This window comes from Xiphophorus hellerii, chromosome 3 (genome assembly GCF_003331165.1).
Source record: "Xiphophorus hellerii strain 12219 chromosome 3, Xiphophorus_hellerii-4.1, whole genome shotgun sequence".
In the NCBI taxonomy this organism is placed as follows: Eukaryota; Metazoa; Chordata; class Actinopteri; order Cyprinodontiformes; family Poeciliidae; genus Xiphophorus; species Xiphophorus hellerii.
This window is the reverse complement of record NC_045674.1, coordinates 20,086,341-20,105,347: the sequence shown is the minus strand read 5'-3', so window position 1 is coordinate 20,105,347 and position 19,007 is coordinate 20,086,341. Positions and strand designations below refer to the sequence as shown.

Below are 19,007 nucleotides of genomic sequence, written 5' to 3'. Positions count from 1 at the left end.
TATGTTAACATCACCCAACACAATGGGGGTATTTTTTTTTTCCACATACAATGGAGGTATTATTTGGATTCAGCCACACAGACCACTTGTCATTTATTGATTGTTTCTGGCAAGGTAAAGATGGAGAACCAAATTGCATGAGGGGTTCTGCTGGAAAAATGGTGTCATTTTAACCATCTGCTGAGGTGATATGTTTCCTTTGCTCTGACTGATAAAGATGAGGTACTTCAGGATGAGTTCATGGTACATGTGAGGTGAAACATAATAGTTCTACATCAATATGCCCTCTATATACAAGGACAGACATGCTGTCACACACATTTTATTTGACACTTTTTAGAAAACTGCACAGAAACAGACAAATCAAGTACAAATCTTTTTCTCTTGTTAGTACAGAAATCCTGTTTTCACACATCCCGTCTGTAATACATATTTTCCACTTTAGATCCGGCGCCCTTCGGCCCAGCCCTATTTTATTCCAACCCTGGAACAGTTTTGTGTGTGGTTGTCCTGTCCATCTCCCTCTGTACGCGCTTGACAGTGAGGAAGCTGAGAAAAAGAATAACCTCAGCTTTACCTTTAACTACAAAAAGCGTTTGCTATGATAGCCAATCCAAAGAAAGGCAATTCTGCTGTGTATCTTCATAGACTAACCAGATGAGCAATAGTGTCATGGAGTCATTAGCAGCACAGTTGTCCAGACACGATTTTAATACAGATTGTATTACTAAAAATGACAAAAACAAGATTGTTTTTAATGTCACTTGTATTTAAATACAAGTGACATTACAGTTCAAATAAAAACCACCACTAATGAACAACAGACAAAAAATAGCTTGACTATTTCTTACAGTTAACCTTATATTAAACTTTTAGGATATATCATGATTCATAAATGAACAGCATGTTTAACAGCTTGATCTACAGCTGAAAAAAACAAGGCAAATTAGCATAATATATAACAGCTTTCAGCATTCTGCTAGGCATATGCCCATCAAAGACATAAAAGCTTCTTATTTAGACACCAAACAGTTCCCTTTTAATGGTTTCAGTACTTCTCTGAACAGTGACAGAAGGGGGATAAGAGGAGAGTGCATATAGCATACCCTGCCAACCTCCACCAGCTTAGTGATCATGACGATGCTGAAGCAGTTTTCCTGCCACACCATCCTCCAGAAATCGTACAGCGTCTCCTGCTTTGGTCCTAGTGGGAAGAGGGAAGGAATAACAAAAAGAGACACAAAATAAGTTGATAATACAAGCCTATCAACTATAAGTCTTATCAACTTTAGATGTCTTTCTAGTTGTGAGTTTGTTCCCAAGTGGCCTTTTCTGAATGACAGAGTTCTGCCTCTTGACTAAAGCAACAAAAGTGGCTGAAGATGGAAGTCCGGCAGACCAAAAGTCATTCCCTGTCATCAAAGGAGCAGACATTTAGGAAGCAATGCACAGCATGGAAACTGGAAAAGAAACACTGAAAGAGACAAAAGCGAAGCTGAAATCGTTTCTCTCTCTTGCAAGTTTTATCTGCTTCTCCAAGTCTACCAGGAGGGGGTTGCTGGTGGAAGATAAGCAGATGAGCAGATCCTCCCAGACCTCTGAATGGGAGCTGCATAGAAAGCAACAGTCCACAGGGTACAAAACCAGCAGAGAAAAGTTTGTCAACACTTTCCCACCAAATGACTCCCATATAGGGGTAGTTCTATATTTGGTTAGCAAATGTTACACTGGGAATTTGTTGCATAATAACGAACATATCACAGCAAATACAGGGTTTCAATAAAGCATTTATTCTACTTTAGCTTTCTATCCAAATTTTGATTAAGACCCAAAGCATAATTTTGAAGTCAAGGGAAGGTAAACTATGCTTTCAAAATATTTTCCAAATAAAATCCTCTAAGAAGTGTTGTGAAATGTTATGAAGGTAGGTTTCCTCGCCTCAACTATGGATCTCTGTAGCTTTTCCAGAGTAAACATGGCAGTTAAATTAAATGCCTTCCATTATTTGCACTGGATTTTATTTAAGTGTACAAAACTAGAGAGATTTGAACAGAAATTCTCACTTTTTAGATTTAATTTGTTAAAACTCTGCATGATTTTCCTTCCATTTCATAACTACGTGGCAATTTGTGTTGGTTTTTCACATAACTTTCCACTAAAATTCACATCTTTAATTGTAACGTAACAACTTGTCCTCCATAGGGAGGCTAAAATCTAAGGATGTAGAAAAGTATATAATCTAGTTTCTTTAGATTATGTCTTTATTGGTTTTGTTTGTCTTTTTTGGTTTCGTCTACGTAGCGGCAATTGGGTGGATGAAATGAATCCTGGGGTAGAATATAATCAAACTGCTAAACCACAATAATGATAAAAAATAAAATAAAAAAAACCTATTCGCCATTACTGAATCCACACACGCATACATCCACAGAAATATATACTCTAGCCTTGTGGGAATACTCACCCTGAGTGGCGATGAAGTGGTTGGATCGATGGTAGCCCTGAAAGAGAGAAGAGAGATGACATGCTGAGTAAGCCATCTGAGCCTCAGGCACGGCTGTAAGGGAGGGGGTATGTGTCTGTCTTTCCCCTTTTCTTCCTTCCCTTCTTTCCTCTTCTCCCCTCCTTTGAAAATGACCCCTTCTGCAACAAGCTTACTTTATAATTATCTAACATTTCTACTGATGAATCCAGATGCTGTTGCTCTCAGCAAGTACACAAAGTGTTTGAAGCTTGGGCATCTCAAAAAAGTAGGAGTCCTGGGACGTCTTAGAAAAAAAGAGAGGTAAGTGAAAGAACAATGACTGAATCCCTGCAGCTATTCACTGGAGACATAAAAACCAGGACCTCAAACTTTTTTAGTTTAGATGCCTAATTTACCAAAGAATGTCCTTCATGACACAGTATGCTAGAAAAAGGAGGGGAGAGAAAAATTAAATGAAGGTTCACTGTGTTGTCTACCTGGGCTGCTGAATTTACCAAGAGCATGTTGAGTTATATATAAATAAATTCCCCCAATGTGATAGGGCAATCTAGTGCAACAGTAGAATAATAGCAACTAGAATCTTCTTCAAAAGAGAAATTAATCATAAGCCTCAAAACAGTCTGAAAAGCTTTACATGGAAAGAAGCAACATCCTTTGATATGGATAATAGATGTTTTCACACAGCGTACATGGGATGAATATGAATGAACAATGACTTGTCACCTCAACAGCCTTGAGCCAAACAAACATGACAAAGACCACATGAATTATAAACACTTTGAGGGAACGCAAACTGTTCAAAGACATTTCTGTTGAAAAACACAATGTACAGGTAAGCTAACCTCTGCGATTCTATGAAACTGTCCTCAAGAAAACCACTCTGATGCTGTGGTTCACTGTTGATTAAGAGGAGCAGCTGAAGGGATAATTGATGCTGCAATTACACGACTATCATGAGTCTGCAGAGTGAAGAAGGCGGGTCAAAAATAATCGGCATGAACTCCAGCTCGAGCCCACCAGCTCTCATCAAGTCCGCCTCGTGCAGCAGTCCATGCAGATAACGCTTTTTTTTTTTCATGTTTTTGCAGAGGGCATTCTCCTAAAATATCAAGTCCGTCCATGTTGCTGATGTATTGCGGCTCCAAATCGCATCCTACCGTTTAGACTGAGGGAAATGTTTAAAATGGAGATGGATGACTGTTGCTGCAAGGCCCGCTATCCACAATTCCTCAGGCTCTGGCCAAACTTGATCATCGGGAATACAACCACTCCTCTTCTTCAGACAGTTGCCATAGTAACTAAACTTCCTGATTCTTGGCCACTTAAAAAAAAAAAAAAAAAAAAAAAAACAACTAACAAAGACAGCAGGGTCCTCTATCCAGAGAGGACACATCTCCTTGTGTTCATTTTAAATCCTTAACTAAAAAGCGTTTTTTTTTTTTTGTTTGTTTTGTTTTTGATCAAATGTGCACCTGAAACACTCCGACCTTCGAGCACTTGTGGATAGAGGACAGCTGAAAGCGAGCGGAGAGGGGACAGGAGAAATAAAGTGATGGGAGGCAGAAGAATGAGCAGTGAAGTACTTACTTCCCTGTTAATCCGAATCTACAGGGTCCGAGGTCGAGGAGGTGGGATGGGGAGTAGAAAAAGAAGACACACAGGCTAGTTAATGAAAGAAGCTTAGGAGTTACAGACAAGTGGGAGGTCTGTGAGTATGCAGAGATGTTTGCGCAAAAAGCAGGACTAAATTTTATGTTAACACACATACATAGTGTTTATTAACTATATTAAATTATGGGGGTTTAATGACGTCTATTCTAATAGGTGCTTATTTAAGGTAAGATTCGTGAAATTGATTCATTTATTTGTTTATTTTTGCTGTTAAATGACATCAAGGGTTCTTTCTGAATTATGTTTCTCACTTACAATAGGCTGCTAAATGAAACATTATTTTAACACGACGGCAACAGTTTTTGCTTTTCATTCAAGTCATACGGCAGCCCAACAACCAAAGTAGTTCTAAGAAAAAACATTAAATTGTTAAAAAATCTATCCAATCGATTGCAATCAGATTCAGATTTATAGATGCACCAACAAGTCAGCTGACGACTGAAACAGACAGATTTTCAGTGCGATCAGCTCTTACTGACTGGTTGAAAAGTCAATCATCTGTAAAAGACAGAACTCATCTGTTTGCATGATGTTACTGAAAGACGAGAACTGAAATGTAGATATCTTCACTGTCTTAGGGATGTTTCAAAGTAAGATCAGGGAAAATAAGCATTTTAATAGATATCTCGATTCCAAGGTTTTAGTTGCATAAACATTCTAGTTTTTGAAACTCAGCTTGCCAATTCTTAGCTTAATAATGTGTTAATAATAAGGAAGGAAGGAGTAAAGGAAGAAAAGAAGGAAGGAAGGAAAAAAGAAAGGAAAGAAGGAGCAAAAAAATGAATAAAGGAAGGAACGAATGAAGGAAGGAGAGGGGGAGAAAAGGAAGGAATGAAGGCAGGAGAAAAGGAAGGAATGAAGGCAGGAACAAAGGAAAGAACAAACAAAAGAAAGAAGGAAGGAAAGAACAAATATACTTGTAAGCAGGAAGAGACACATTCAGTGGACAACAGGAAGGCTGAATGTATTATTAACAGTTATTCTGGTTTATCCTTTGGCTCTATCAACTTCTGTTATAGAAAATGTTCATTCATAAATCTTGAAAACCTTTTGGAAATCCAATAGTTAAAGGAAATACCTACTTTGTTGAGGACATACACACAACAATCGTAATTAGTGTGTTTAGTTTTTTTTTAAAACTAATACTAATACCTTGGTTTAGTATCATGGTTATCATTGCATTTTGTGACTTTTTTTCTCGTAATATAAATAATAATGGGCGATAGAGATAGAAATGAGAATATGTTAAATGCTGGTAAATATGACTCAGTGAAATTTGACCAAAAAAAGTTATGAGGAGATCAGAGCTTTTGCAAACCAAGTATCAAAAATCAACAACAAAACTGTCATCAGTGCATTAAAACCAAATGCAGTCCCATGCCATCAGACTGATTCTGAAACAACACATTTCAACTAAATATCATAATTACAATCAGTAAGTGAATAATGAAAAAATACCAGCATTTTCCCTTTAATTTCGCTATAAAAACCGAATAATGTGGTAAAAGCTGTACAAGAACAATATCAAGGTAACAATACCTTTGCTTAGTCTTCAGCAATCAGTAGGTGACAGTTGATAGGATCTATCTATCTATCTATCTATCTATCTATCTATCTATCTATCTATCTATCTATCTATCTATCTATCTATCTATCTATCTATCTATCTATCTATCTATCTATCTATCTATCTATCTATCTATCTATCTATCTATCTATCTATCTATCTATCTATCTATCTATCTATCTATCTATCTATCTATCTATCTATCTATCTATCTACACAGTAGTTGGTAACTGCAATGCCTGCAATGTAACAACACAAGAACATCATGTCCACCAAGTCAAGTGCCAGGCTTCAATTGTTATTATATGTAAGTGAAGGAGAAGTCCTGCTGTGAAATCTTTTCAGAAATGAGCTGCTGCAGGAAAGCTGTTTCAAAAGTCAACATGACAGAGAGCAGAGCTGCCCCTACCAGACTAGAGTGATGTTTTAAAGTCTCTGTAAGCAAATTGTGCTTTGTGTTTGTGTCGTTCCAAAAAAAAGAAAATATCTTGCACATGTTTCACAGACTACCTCCAGGGAACAAGGACAAGTTGAAGCTGTGACTTGTGTTTAGAGTAAGCTAATGACAGAAGCTTTGTTGACAGTCAAGTTGGTTTATATTTTTTGACTGATCTCTTGCTGCAAGTCTGCCAGTTTTAGAAATCCAACATCAGAGAACCATTTCAAGAAAATCATCTTAGCACAATATGTGGAAGCTTTCTATCTTCTCTGTTCTTAATCTCATGTTGCAGTGTCAAAATATGTCTCCATCCTTCTTAGATTTGAGTGAATCAAGACACCTGTATTTTTGACAATGCAAAACACTGCAAATAATAATAAAAGTGAACAAATATCCTAAAAAATCCCAATCAGCATGCACAGGAAGCATTTCTTTAAAGTCGTCAAACTCCTGTAAAAACCGGCAGAGACTATTTGTTGCAGCTGGTCATAACATTTTCACACAGTATGACTGTCAATAATTTGGGCTGCAAAGATTTTTGAACCTATAAATAATTTAGTACTGAATACAAGGAATAACAATGCTACTAATGAAGAATGTCAGCACTTGACGATGCCTTTCATGTTCAAGTTCCAGGTCATATTGTTAGAAGGCAGCAGGATACAACACTACTATGACACAACCTTTCTCCATATGTGTTCATTTTTAGGAGCTTTACGCTGCAGCTGATTAAAACTGGAGATTTTAAAAGAAAGAGAAATTGAGGTCAAAATTAGATATCACCCCTAAGCTCAGATATAGCAGTAGCATTTTCTGAAATGATAAAAAATGGCTGTATAAGAATTGTTATTTGACCACAGTTTCAGGAACACCATATGCTATCCAGTCTATCTTCATCATAATAATACTCAGATCTACTTGTCACCTAAAACATGGACAGCTATTGGACCTTTACAGGTAGTGAAAATGCACACCTTGCAGATTTATTATGCTTGTGGCTTCATTGGCACAATTAAATGTTTCAGTTCATGAATGCATCTAAACATAGGTCAAAGATAATACAAAAAACACTTTTTAAGCCGTTAAAGGAGAGAATCTTTTCTAACCAACCTGACCTTAGTGAGTCATTTAGATTGCCCTGCAGGAATTTTGACCCACTCTACCCTCTCAAAGCAGCATCTCAATCAAATTTAAATGTATTCTTTCACTAGGCTACTTCGCGGATAGCCAGAAGTTTTTCTTCAATATTTCTGATGAAGAGCATCATTTCTAGTTCAATCAGCTATAGCAAGTCGTCAAAGTTCTGAAGTAGCAAAGGCCAACACACCACCAATATTCAACTGAAGGTATGAGCCCTTTTTCTGAAATGCTGTGTTAATTTTATGCCAGCTGCAACAAGACGCACAACTTCTAAGAAGTTCCCCTTTTGTCTTGCTGGTCTACAAAATATTTACATAAAATTTAGGGAAAGTTCTAGATGCTAAATATGAGAACGACATTTGTGTTGTTTTTGATCAACACTGGTGGTAGCTTTGGATCTTTTTCTCTAAAAACAACTTTGCCTGGTTAATTTCTTGTTGAACCTTGAGAACTGACCTTAACTAAGGCAGGTAAAGCCTGCAGGGCTTTTAAACTTTGCACTGGGTGCATGTGAGCCTCCTGGATGAGTTTTTGATGGGTTTTGGACAAACTTTAGAAAGCCTGCTGCTGGAAAGTTTGCTACCTTTCCATGCTTTCTTTTTTTGTGGCTGTTATCTAGCTTTGTCTATTTTCTGTCATTAAATTGCTTTAGATTGGGGAATGCCATGTCGCCAAGTGAGACAAAAAACAACAAAGAAATAGGAAGAAATAAACTCCTTAGAGAGAGAAACTAACTCCACAGAGTAAATTAATAATCATTTCATCTAAAAAACTTCAACCAATGATTTAACCATCATTTTACTCTGCAACATTTGTATTTTTACTATAAACTAGAGTGACACAATACTACAAATTGAAATCATCATTGCATAGGTGCAATATTGGAATTGTGAACTACTGCTTTAATATCTAGTAGGAAATCACATATCCATTGCTGTGCATGTAAATTCTGCCAGATGGAAGTGAGCATGATGGTGAAGCTCAGAAATAGTGGTGCAGAGTTTTGATAAAGTAAAAAAGACAAGAAATTGTTGGTTATTCACAATCGATATCTGCACCACAATAATTAGTAATCATATTGTAATTGCATGTTTCCTGATATTGTGAAGCCTTACACTAAACGGTGTAGACAGGTATGACTATTATATGAGCCTAGATACATTTTAATCAGGTAGGCTTCTGTGTTCAGTCTTAGGCTTCTGTGTTCAGTCTCATTATCAAAGAATAGAAAAGCAGGAGCTTTGATTGTGATTAGAAACCAATGTCTTGCAGCAACAATCAATAACTTCTGATTCTTTCACAGCAAGTAAAATCCTCTAAACTCACAACACTAACAGATGCTTAATACAAAAAGATGGATGCCACCCCACAAGAGTCAAAACTTCAACTTTCTTTAAATCTACTAACAGCCCATCGGGTTTAGAGTTTGTTTATGTCTGCCTTCAAAACATAAATACATTAAAATATTCTTAGTAAGCAAGATGTTTAAACAAAGATGACTGAAATACAATGCTCAGGAAATTTAACCAATCAGATTTGCTAAGGTACCCTACCTCTACTGGAAAGAATGAAAGCTGTCAGGGTTCCTGGGAAAGATCCCTGCAGCTGAAATGTGCCTAAAGCAAACAATCAAACCTTACAGTAAGGAAACATCGAGCTCGCACATTCCCTGCTTAGTTCAGAAAGCACAAATGCCTTTCAGAAGAAATAAGAACTTTTCCATTTAACCTTCACTGAAATAATCAAAAGGTGGTGAAAATATGTTCCTCTGTGGCTGAGGAGATAAATTCAGAGAGCTGGGTCAGGGCAGTCGGAGAGTACCATCTCTGACACTGAGACTGTAGTGGCTGCAGAGTGGTGTTTTTCTGCTAATGCCTGCACCTCTGCTCCCTAAACACTAATGGAGACCCTCACAATAACTACAGCTGAAGCCAGGTTTTTAGCACCCGCTCATTGTGACAGTCACTGTGGAAGCACGTCAGAGCTGACCTTTCTAGACAGTCAAATAACAAAGAGGAAATACACGTTAAAACCAGTGTCAGGCAGTTTCACACATAAAAACCAGTCAGGCAGTTTGATGATACAACTGGGCCGAAAAGGAGGAATCCAAAAATCAGATCATCAAATCCAGATGTGTAGCCAGCTATTTTGTTTTTATGAATGGCATTTTTCAAATAAATATCAGTTACAATCACTCCTGACAGAAATGGGATCTGCTAACCTCGTATCATCTGCAAACAGAAGTGGGAGTACAACAGCCTGCCTCAAGATCTGAGAGTGTCATATTTACTTTGCAGAATTCCCCATGAGAAGCGTTGAGAATAAATCTTGAGAGATAAAGAAACCACATCAGATTTCCTGGCTGCAATTGAGAAAACTGAAATAAATGGCAACAACTGTGGATTATGACAGATATTTCACAAGGGGAAGCAAACTACACACGTCTACTTGCAGCAGCGTATCTTTTATTTTCTGCATTTCTAATGAAATGTTCGATTAATGACAGATGGGTTCTCCGAGACGTACCTTAAACTTTTTATGAATGAGTACACACATGAATAACATTAGCAAGGCATGTATTTTACTGTGATTTTCCACATAAGACAGTTAAAAGGATCATCTCCTACTCCCTCAAACAGTGATTGAAAAACATCAGTGACGTCTATGTAATTTGAGAGAGATTTACACTGTGGGGTTTTGCAGAAAGGCTCATCTCCTCTGCAGGAATTAAATGCATTGGTTCCTCTCTGTTTTAATAAAAACGATATCAGAGGTGGTGAAGGTCAGGGATCTGCAGCAGCACCTGACAATGATGGCATCTGGCTCAACACTGCGGGGGCCGGTGTCGGATTGGATAGACTCTCTAAGGTGGAAGCGGGGCAGCAGAGTGGTGGCTTATGAGAGAGAGATGGACCACGATTTTTGCAAGATGTGAGAGTGGAGGCTGGATAAATCTGAATCTCATACAGCAGGACAACAGGATTAAACTTACATCAATGTAGTTAGCGTTGATGTAGTCCGAGTTTGGATCTCCCAGCAGAGGGTGGAGCTTCACTCTGTGCCGATCGTCTGGGCATACAGAGCAACAGAGACATTTTAAAAAGAAAGAAGTCGCAGCAATTTCTGTTTTTCCACTAAAATGTTTGTAACTACTTACATCCCAGCAAGGTGTCATGCCTCCCTTTGGTTTTGTCCTTCTTTTTGGTGCAGTCCCAGCCATCAAAGAAGCTCTGCATGGATAAAGACAAAACCCGTGTCAAGGTTTGTTAGAGAATATCAGTGAAAAACATAGAACAAAGAACAACGAAGGCCTTTCTACCTCAAAATAATATTCTATTTAATGTATCACACACAATCCTGATGAAACACACTGAAGTTGTGGTTAAAAGTTCACAAAAAAAGACACATTTCAAGGGAAACTTTTGTAAGAAAGATGTAGGTAAATAGAACCACAGTGTTAGGACACTGGTTTTATGCAAAATAAAGGATTCATAAAAACCTGTCAAAAGGGCCAGGAGCGTTAAATCGGATTTAAATTATCATTTTAGCTTCATAAGTGGCGATGGTATTTTCCATATTTGTTTAAACGGTCACAGCAGATGTTCTCTGCTCTTTTTGCTCCCTTAATAAAATGACATGTTACATCCAATGGATACCTAATTAGCCATCCATGCTGCAGGTGACATAAAACAACACCCACTGGAAAGATTCTGGTGTGGATTGCTTTCTGTGGGTGTTTTTAAAAAAAAGAGCAGATGATTCGGGTTCAGAAGAAAGGCTTTATTCCCACAAAGGTGCCATAAAAGGCTCTGGGGAAAAACAACACCAGGAAATAATCATACACCTACATAGGCATTTTAAAACTTTGATTATTTTTTTAGATTTTCCTTCTACAGAACCAGGATATCCTGAGATATTTTAAATAGGAATGTTGATCAAAGTCCAACAAGATTTCTAAAGGATTTTCAAAGGGTTTCTTTAGGCTCTAAATGTCCCGTTTGTCTCATTTTCGGTCAACACCTTAAGAAATGAGGAAACATGAGGAATCTAACAATATTAAAGCCCAGAGAAGAAATACCAGGCTTCAAAAACCTACCCACAGTAGATTAACAGCATCTAAATGTAAAAATCTTAAAAAATAAAATGTAAAAAGTATTATGCATTTTACTGTTGAGAGAAGCATTATTTTTCAGCTTTGCTTCTACTGTAACCTAAGGGTTATCTGTAGATGTTTTTGATAATAAGCTAATAAGTAGACAAATGTAAACACCCCAATTAAGTCCAAGATAAAGGAACAGATGCAATATCATCAGAGAAAAAGGGAATTACTTTTTACTTTACTATCCAGTACACCAAAGATGTGCAAAACAGACCAATTATACGCACAAAGTTTGGATGCTGAGTTTTAAAAAAAATATGGAAAAAACCCCAAAACTTTAAAAATTATGCAACTCATTAGAAATGATTTTTCTAAAAACAATTGCACAGCAGGTTATTTTGTCCTCCATTTTCTTTTTCTGCAACAAAAAAAACACCAGCCCTAAAAATACAGTATTTTTCTCCACAATTGGTGTAACACTTCAAGAATGATAGGCAATTAGCTCTGGCTATAAACATACAAAAGTTAGTGTAGGCTGCACTCAGGCTTTCTCCTGAATGCATGGATGATGCCTAATTTGAATGTGGGCAAATTGTGTCAGCACAGAGACAGTTTCTTAATGAAGCTATTTTGAGAGAACCTCTGCCTTTGTGTCAACATTCAGAATGAGAAGCATGGGACAAACCCAGGTTTAACTGAATTTAGTTAAATACCTTTAAATACCTTTGTAAATTTACCTGTTACCAGTTTTAAAAGGAATGCTTTGGTGATTTGTGTTAAGTAGAGACAGCACAAAACCAATCTTCGTCGATTCTATGACAATAGTAGGTACTGTACGGAAAGTGAGACAAAAAGCAGCCAATCAGTGGAGAAAATAACTGATAGATTTTGAGAAAAAAAATGAGGAAATATTATATAAAATCACTTTCAAGGGTTGAACGAAAGCCTGAATGGTTAGAAGCAAAATTTAAGGGAATGAAAAAAGATTGAAGACTTGCATACAGTGCATCCGGAAAGTATTCAAAGCGCGTCGGGGTATTTAACATGCACATTATGAGAATGTGGAAAAAAGCTTTATTCAAAATGTATTAAAAACAAAAATAAAATCACATTTACACTAGTGTTCGCAGCCTTTGTTATGAAGCACTGAGAGGTTTCCACTGATCATCCCTGAGATGTTGCGACAACTTAAATTGAGGACTTGATTTAAGGAGACACACTTGTCTATACAAGGTCCCACAGTTGACAGTGCAGGTCAGAGGTCAAACATCAAGCATGACATCAAAGGGATTGTCTGTAGACCTCCAAAACAAGATTGTCTTGAGGCACAAATATTGGGAAGGATCCAAAAACATTTCTGCTGCTTTGACCAAGAACCTGATGGTCATTCTGTAAAGCTTCAGCATTCCTCTATGGAGAAATAAGGCCCTTCCAGAAGGACAACAATCTCTGCAGCAATCCACTAATGTGTATGGTAGAATCGCCAGATGAAAGCCACTCCTTAATAAAAGACACATGGCAGCCTGTTTAGAGTTAATTTGTCAGCATTACAACAACCCAAAACACATGGCCAACATCTCTATGGCTCACTATGTGAATGTCCTGGAGGGGCTGAGAATCTATCCAATCTGATGGATCGTGACAAGAATGGCAAAGAATGAATAAAATTACCTAGTGGTAGATAAGCAAAGATCATAGCATTATATTTAAAATGACTTCAGGTTGTAATTGCTACCAAAGGTTTGTCAAAAAAGTATTAAAGCAAAGGCTGTGAATATTGTTTCTATTATTAATAAAAATTGTTCCTGCATTGTCCTAATGGGGTATTTGTGTGTGAAATTTTGCAGGAAAAGTTCAACTTAATACTATTTGGAATGAGGCTGGAACATAAGAATATGTGGAAAAAGTGAAGAGCTGTGAATACTTTCCAGATGCACTGTATACCCATCCATATGAGTCCAGTCCCTGTAGTTTTCTGAGACTGTAGAGAAATTTTGTAGAAATTCTGCCCAAGTCTGAATGGGGAGCAGGGGATTACAATGCAGTTCTCCTCACAGACAGCCAAGAACCATCCAAATCCAGCCTGGGATTACATCCTCCTCCTCACTTTCTCCCTCCTCTTTCATGCCCTGCCTCTTGATGTTTCTTTCTGAATCTCAAAATTTATGTTCCCTCCCTTTTACTTCATGGCTTCCTTCCTTGTCCACCTCTCTCCTCTTGGCTTGCTTTTATTTTTGACAGAACATCTCTAAGCCCTCTTTTTCTCTCTTCCCACCTCTCTGACGCTCAGTTCCCAAGAGATGACAGAGAAAAAGAAGAGGGTGGAAAATAGTGGAAAAACAGCAAAGGAATGACAGGCCTTTAAAAGCAAGAAAAAGAACACCAGGGGCGAGTTGATTAGATGACTTTACTGCAGAGATCAGAAATGTAGAATGGTTGTGATCACACAAATGAGTCCAAATTATTCTGACTCTGCTCTGGATAACGACTGCTTTCTTTTAATTGAAACATGTTGAGGAATTTTTCAATTCCTGATTCGATCCAAAAAAAGGAAAGTCACACATTTTAGGTAATAATAAAAAAGAAAATGTGTCATGAGCTCTTGTTGTCATATTAAATAAACACAGTTTTCAAGAAGTCACTGATATAACTACGCTGTGGATTGGATTTTAAATGAATCAATCAGTTCCCCAAACCAAAAGTGTTATATTGGTACTCGGGTTTCTGCTCAGCTGTTGTTTAGCTGAGGTTCCAGTGGGAATATGAAATCTGTCGTCACACATGCAATCCGCTTTACTAGCCCACAGTAAAATCTTGATCAATGTTTTTACAGAAAGCAGGTATTCCTCAGGGAAATAAAAACCTACGCCTGCAGTGTGAGTCTAATATAATAGTCCTCATCATTTTCCTTCATAATAGCGAGACACAATCCATCAAAACACACACTCCTAGCACAGAGAGGGTAAAAAATACAAAAGAGGTGTGTATTGATTTTTAGAGTGGAGTGTGTTTTGGCCGTGAGGGACCATTTAATGAGTCTACAAGCAGAGTTCCAGAGGGGGACACCATGTATTGGAGACAAAAGATGTTTTCTTGTCTTTATGAATGCCACAGGCAGTGGGTGACAGAGATGGACTTCACCCTAGGGTGCACGCTAAACTCTCAGCCACAATTGTTTCCAGAGATCTGGGATCACCATTGTACTGCCTGGATAATACAGCTAGACCCCATTGCTGCTGTGAGGGGATGAATGAGCTTTGTTCAATGACGGAAACTTTTTTTGTACTGATGGATCGATCAAGGATTAAATACCAAGGGGGAACAAGGCGCAATAAGTCTTCCAAAAATCTTAAAAGTTTTATGAAAAAAAAAAGTGGTCAAACAGGCAAAAAGTTTAGCACTCTAAGTTGTGATTTAAATGATCCAGCTGATTTTCAAAAGCAGTATACCTAAGTGCCGGATTTTGTTTCCGTCAGTAAATGTCACAAAATGACATGAAAAATCAGAGGTTTGTAACTAGTCATTTTTATTACTATATTTTTGTGCTCTGAAATAAACCTAACTTATTGTAGAAACATCTCAGCCCTAAAATAAATGTGTCACATCACAAAAGCATGCATGAGAACAGTTCAACACCTGTTTTATTTCCAATACAAAAGCTGCATATACGTTGATCAGAACAATTTGCTGGCATGGATTCCACCTCTATCATCAACCCTCCTCTGAGGACGATGCTGGTATTGATTTCATACACAAATAATCACATTTATGCCCTCAAATCAAATTTTTATAGCAATCTTGAAAAAAAAATAGAATTTTTGCTAGGTAAAGATAGTTTTTGCAGAAATCCAAAGACATCAGGTTTTTGGAATTTCCTAATGTGTCTGAAAAGAAGTTCATTTTTACATCAAAAGAAAAATTATGTAAGTGTACATTGATCCCTATTACTTTTCTATACATGGTTTACTTTGGTCAGAGAGGTGAAGTGTGATTCATATTAGTTTTCCTGTAATTGACAAAAGTCTCCCAAGCAATTATTTCTTAAAGCTAGTCATTATTATTATCAAAACAGTCTTAGACTTAACTTTGTAAGTTTTCTTTCTAATGAAAGAAAGTTCATTAGATCCTTTCTAATGAACTTTCTTTCATTAGAAAAAAAACTTACAAATCATAAAGGAAACTACTGAACTTTGAGGAACCAACTTATAAACACTAATATGATACATCTTTCCACTTCTCACCATTGCAGTATTTTTCACATTAAAACATCTCGAGGCTGCAAAGAGCTTAAAGAAATGTCAGCAGGTCCCAACAAGTGACCTCCAAATGTCAATCCAATAAAATACATGTTCTATATTCTTATCACCTAAAAGATCAAATGAGCACCGTTGAGCTATGCTTGGGAACAATAGTGAGATTAATGCTGTGTGTGTTCCTTCTGGAAAAAATCCTTAATGACCCTATTGCACTTCCATTGCACCACATCTTACAAAGAGAGGTAAATACCAACATTGCTACTGGGAAGGAAGACAACTCTCAACGCATTAGAGGTAAAAAAAGATTGAAAAAGGTTGTTTTTTTTCTTTTAGTTTTTCTTCTCCACAGTTTTCATCATTCTTCACCTTCCCAGACTGTCCCTTCCTCTCTTTAGAACAATCTGTCTGCAGTAGACAGAGTAGACTCAGGAGGAGGAGGCAGAGACGTTTAACCTCATCAGGCCTCCCATCACAATAGAGGTCTTCTTTTGGTCTAAATGAGGATGATCTACTCATCTGAACAGTAGTGGTGTCCTTCAGATGCCTTTTTGGCTGTGGTGATTAATTTCAGTGGCTTCAGATAATGTTTACTCTTCAGTCAGTGGTACTTGGGTCTACAAAATCTTCACTAATCTTCTTTATTTCTTAATTTTGCATGTTTCTCGCAATATTCTTGGAACTGGTTCACTACCGCAAAATAGAGCACCTGTATTTAACGGTAAAGACAACCCTTTGATTACGCGTTTAGAACTAACAGCATTCTGAATCAAAGTCAAACATATCTCCTAAAAGCTTCTTGGGACCGAACTAGGAAATGTTCAGGATGCAAAAGTTTCCTGTTATCAAAGACGGACCTGAAAACTGTTCAGAAAACAAGGGGGAAAAAAACTGCAGTTCCTTGAAATCTGAGATGACGAAGGAAGTGGATAATTTTCCAATGATATACAAGATGTGTAATTATCTACAGCAACTGACATACATCAAGACTGTATCTAAAAGAGCAGAAGGAGAGCAGATATTGTTTTGGAATGATTTGTCTATTAAAAATGGAGTGCTAAAACAGCATTACAGTAGATGAGTGCCACAGCTACCCAATAGGAAAGCTCAGAGATCTTTACTGTACTAATCCTACTCCAACGCTTAGCTTAGGGTCATTGATCTAAAAGGTTTTTGAAAACGGCTTTGTGCCTAAATTGATGAGTCCAGGCATGGTGCACCAGATGCGGTCATTTCAGATGATCAGGTCTAGATTTTGCACCTGTTGCATATTTCACAACAACACAACTGTAAGACAGAAAATGTGTAAGATCAGCTGCTTTTCTTCTTTATGATCTCAAACTGCATCGTTTAGTTTACTGTATTGTGGTTTTGGATTGTTAACTAGTTCTTGTGTCTAAAACAAGACTTTAAAATCAGCCAGAATCTTCTATGGTGCTTCATGTGATGAAGCACCAGTGCATGTGATGAGACTGTGATGGTTGTCATGGTCTCATCACTTTGGCATCCTGGGCGCAGCGTAGAAGAGAACCAGTAGTTTATTCATGATGTGTAGGCCCAAAGACCATCATGGCCACACCTGGCATTCTTTTGTTTTGCAACTCTGTGCACTTATGTAATAAATGAAAAATGCATAATAATAGTTGAAAACAATTAATGGGTTTTGCTAAAATAATACTAATATCTTAAAAAAAACAACTCAGTAATGTCTAATCTAATGACAGTAGCAGATTATTATTCTGTTAACTGATTTCAAGGCAAATTAAATTGTCCACTTTCTCTTTTACTGTATAGATTCCTGAAATTTCTCTGATTCTGACACAAAGGAGATCACAAAGCAGAGGGTAAGGGAAGAAATCCTTGTTCTATATATATTTCAAGCAATGCTTAGGCCACTTGCACATATTTTCTGCACTCTACATGTGTGTAGAGTGCAGAAAGCACATTTACCAAACAGTTCATATGATTTATGGGAGATTATTTAAACTCCTGAGGAAGGATCAGAAGGAGATGGAATCAACATGAGTGTTTATGCAACATTTTTTCAATAGCTGCAACCTAGCTCATAAAAAAAGCATTTCAAATCCTGGGAGTGATCAACTTAGAGTGATCAGTAAAAATTTAATTTTAGATTTTTCACAAAATGGCATGCACGGCAGTGCACAACAATCTATAAAAAAAATAAAATAGATTCCTTCTCTTATTTTGCAAACAAACTGATTAGGTGTTTTTCATGTCTACCACTGATGTTGGAGGCTCAGAAATATGAACTCTTTGTTTGAGCTCTTTGAAATGAATTGAAATTCAGAAAATCACACTATAGCATTTTACCTGCCATGGTGTAAGTGTAGTGGGCTAGGCAAGAAAATTGCAGGAAACAAAAGTATGTGCCGAGGACATAAAAACAGCATTAGTGTCTTAGCAAAAAAAAAAAAAAGTTTTCCATACATTAAATAATTAATAAATGTTTGAGATTTTGTGGATGTCGTGAAGGAGTCTTAACCTGACGTATAGTTTTAAAAGAAGACAATGAAGTGTTTCTTAAAATCATCTGATAATTGTTGATGTAACAATTTGCCGTAAAGGAAAATGTTAAAAAAAAGAAAACAAATCAGTGGGTTACTTTAAAATTACTATAGGCATTTTTTTTACCTACAGAAAAAGGTTAGAAATAAGTTTATGCAGCATAATATACTATAAAAATATTATGTCAGAAAACAGATTTAAAAAATATGCCATGATTTGTCCAGGATGTACCCCGCCTCACACCCGATGACCACTGCAGATAGACAACATCACCCTGCCACTCTACAGAGAGGTGTTGACAATCGCTGGGTGGATGGATGGATCTGTCTCTGACTAATTTCTTTGGAAAAAGATTTAAAGAATTAAGTTAACAGTTTACGTAAATTTGCATTTCTTGTTTGATTTGATAGAATAAAAGTAATATCAATTATACTGAAACATTAGAAAACACATCTATGATTTTAGATACAGACACTGGCACTGCTTCTCTGAGTTACAGTGTGACACTTAAAACCAAACCTGAGAAATGTTAGGACTAAGAGGGAAAAGTAGCAAAAGGGCTGCTAAAACTGTGAAATTCCTATCCATGCTCCATCCGTTCTCTGTAACTGCTTCTAGGCTGGTTGCAGGGGAGCTGGAGTTTGTCCCAGCAGATGTTACACTGGACAGGCTACAAAAGCAAATCCACATACGTACATCCTCTACTTTTATCAACATCTTAGATTTTATGTTTCTGTGTTGGGGTACCTGCTATTCTCTGGTCGGTGTTTTTATCTTTGGTTTTATTTCACAGCACTCCTGTCAGCTTTGCTGTTGTTTTTAAAGTG

The 19,007-nt window shown here is 37.2% G+C and overlaps 1 protein-coding gene across 4 annotated transcripts in view; it reads right to left on the bottom strand.

The window, feature by feature from the left end:
• Window positions 1-19,007, bottom strand: part of ptprub (protein tyrosine phosphatase receptor type Ub) — a 231,326-nt gene that overhangs the window by 24,801 nt on the left and 187,518 nt on the right. For 2 of the 4 annotated variants that reach the window (XM_032558323.1, XM_032558325.1), the window contains 5 exons: window positions 10,460-10,532; window positions 10,295-10,371; window positions 4,073-4,090; window positions 2,465-2,501; window positions 1,107-1,204 (listed from right to left, as the gene is read on the bottom strand). In XM_032558323.1, the coding sequence (XP_032414214.1) occupies window positions 1,107-1,204; window positions 2,465-2,501; window positions 4,073-4,090; window positions 10,295-10,371; window positions 10,460-10,532 (303 nt within the window). The remainder of the gene's footprint in view (window positions 1-1,106; window positions 1,205-2,464; window positions 2,502-4,072; window positions 4,091-10,294; window positions 10,372-10,459; window positions 10,533-19,007) is intronic. The other 2 variants (XM_032558324.1, XM_032558326.1) reach the window with 1 other exon arrangement.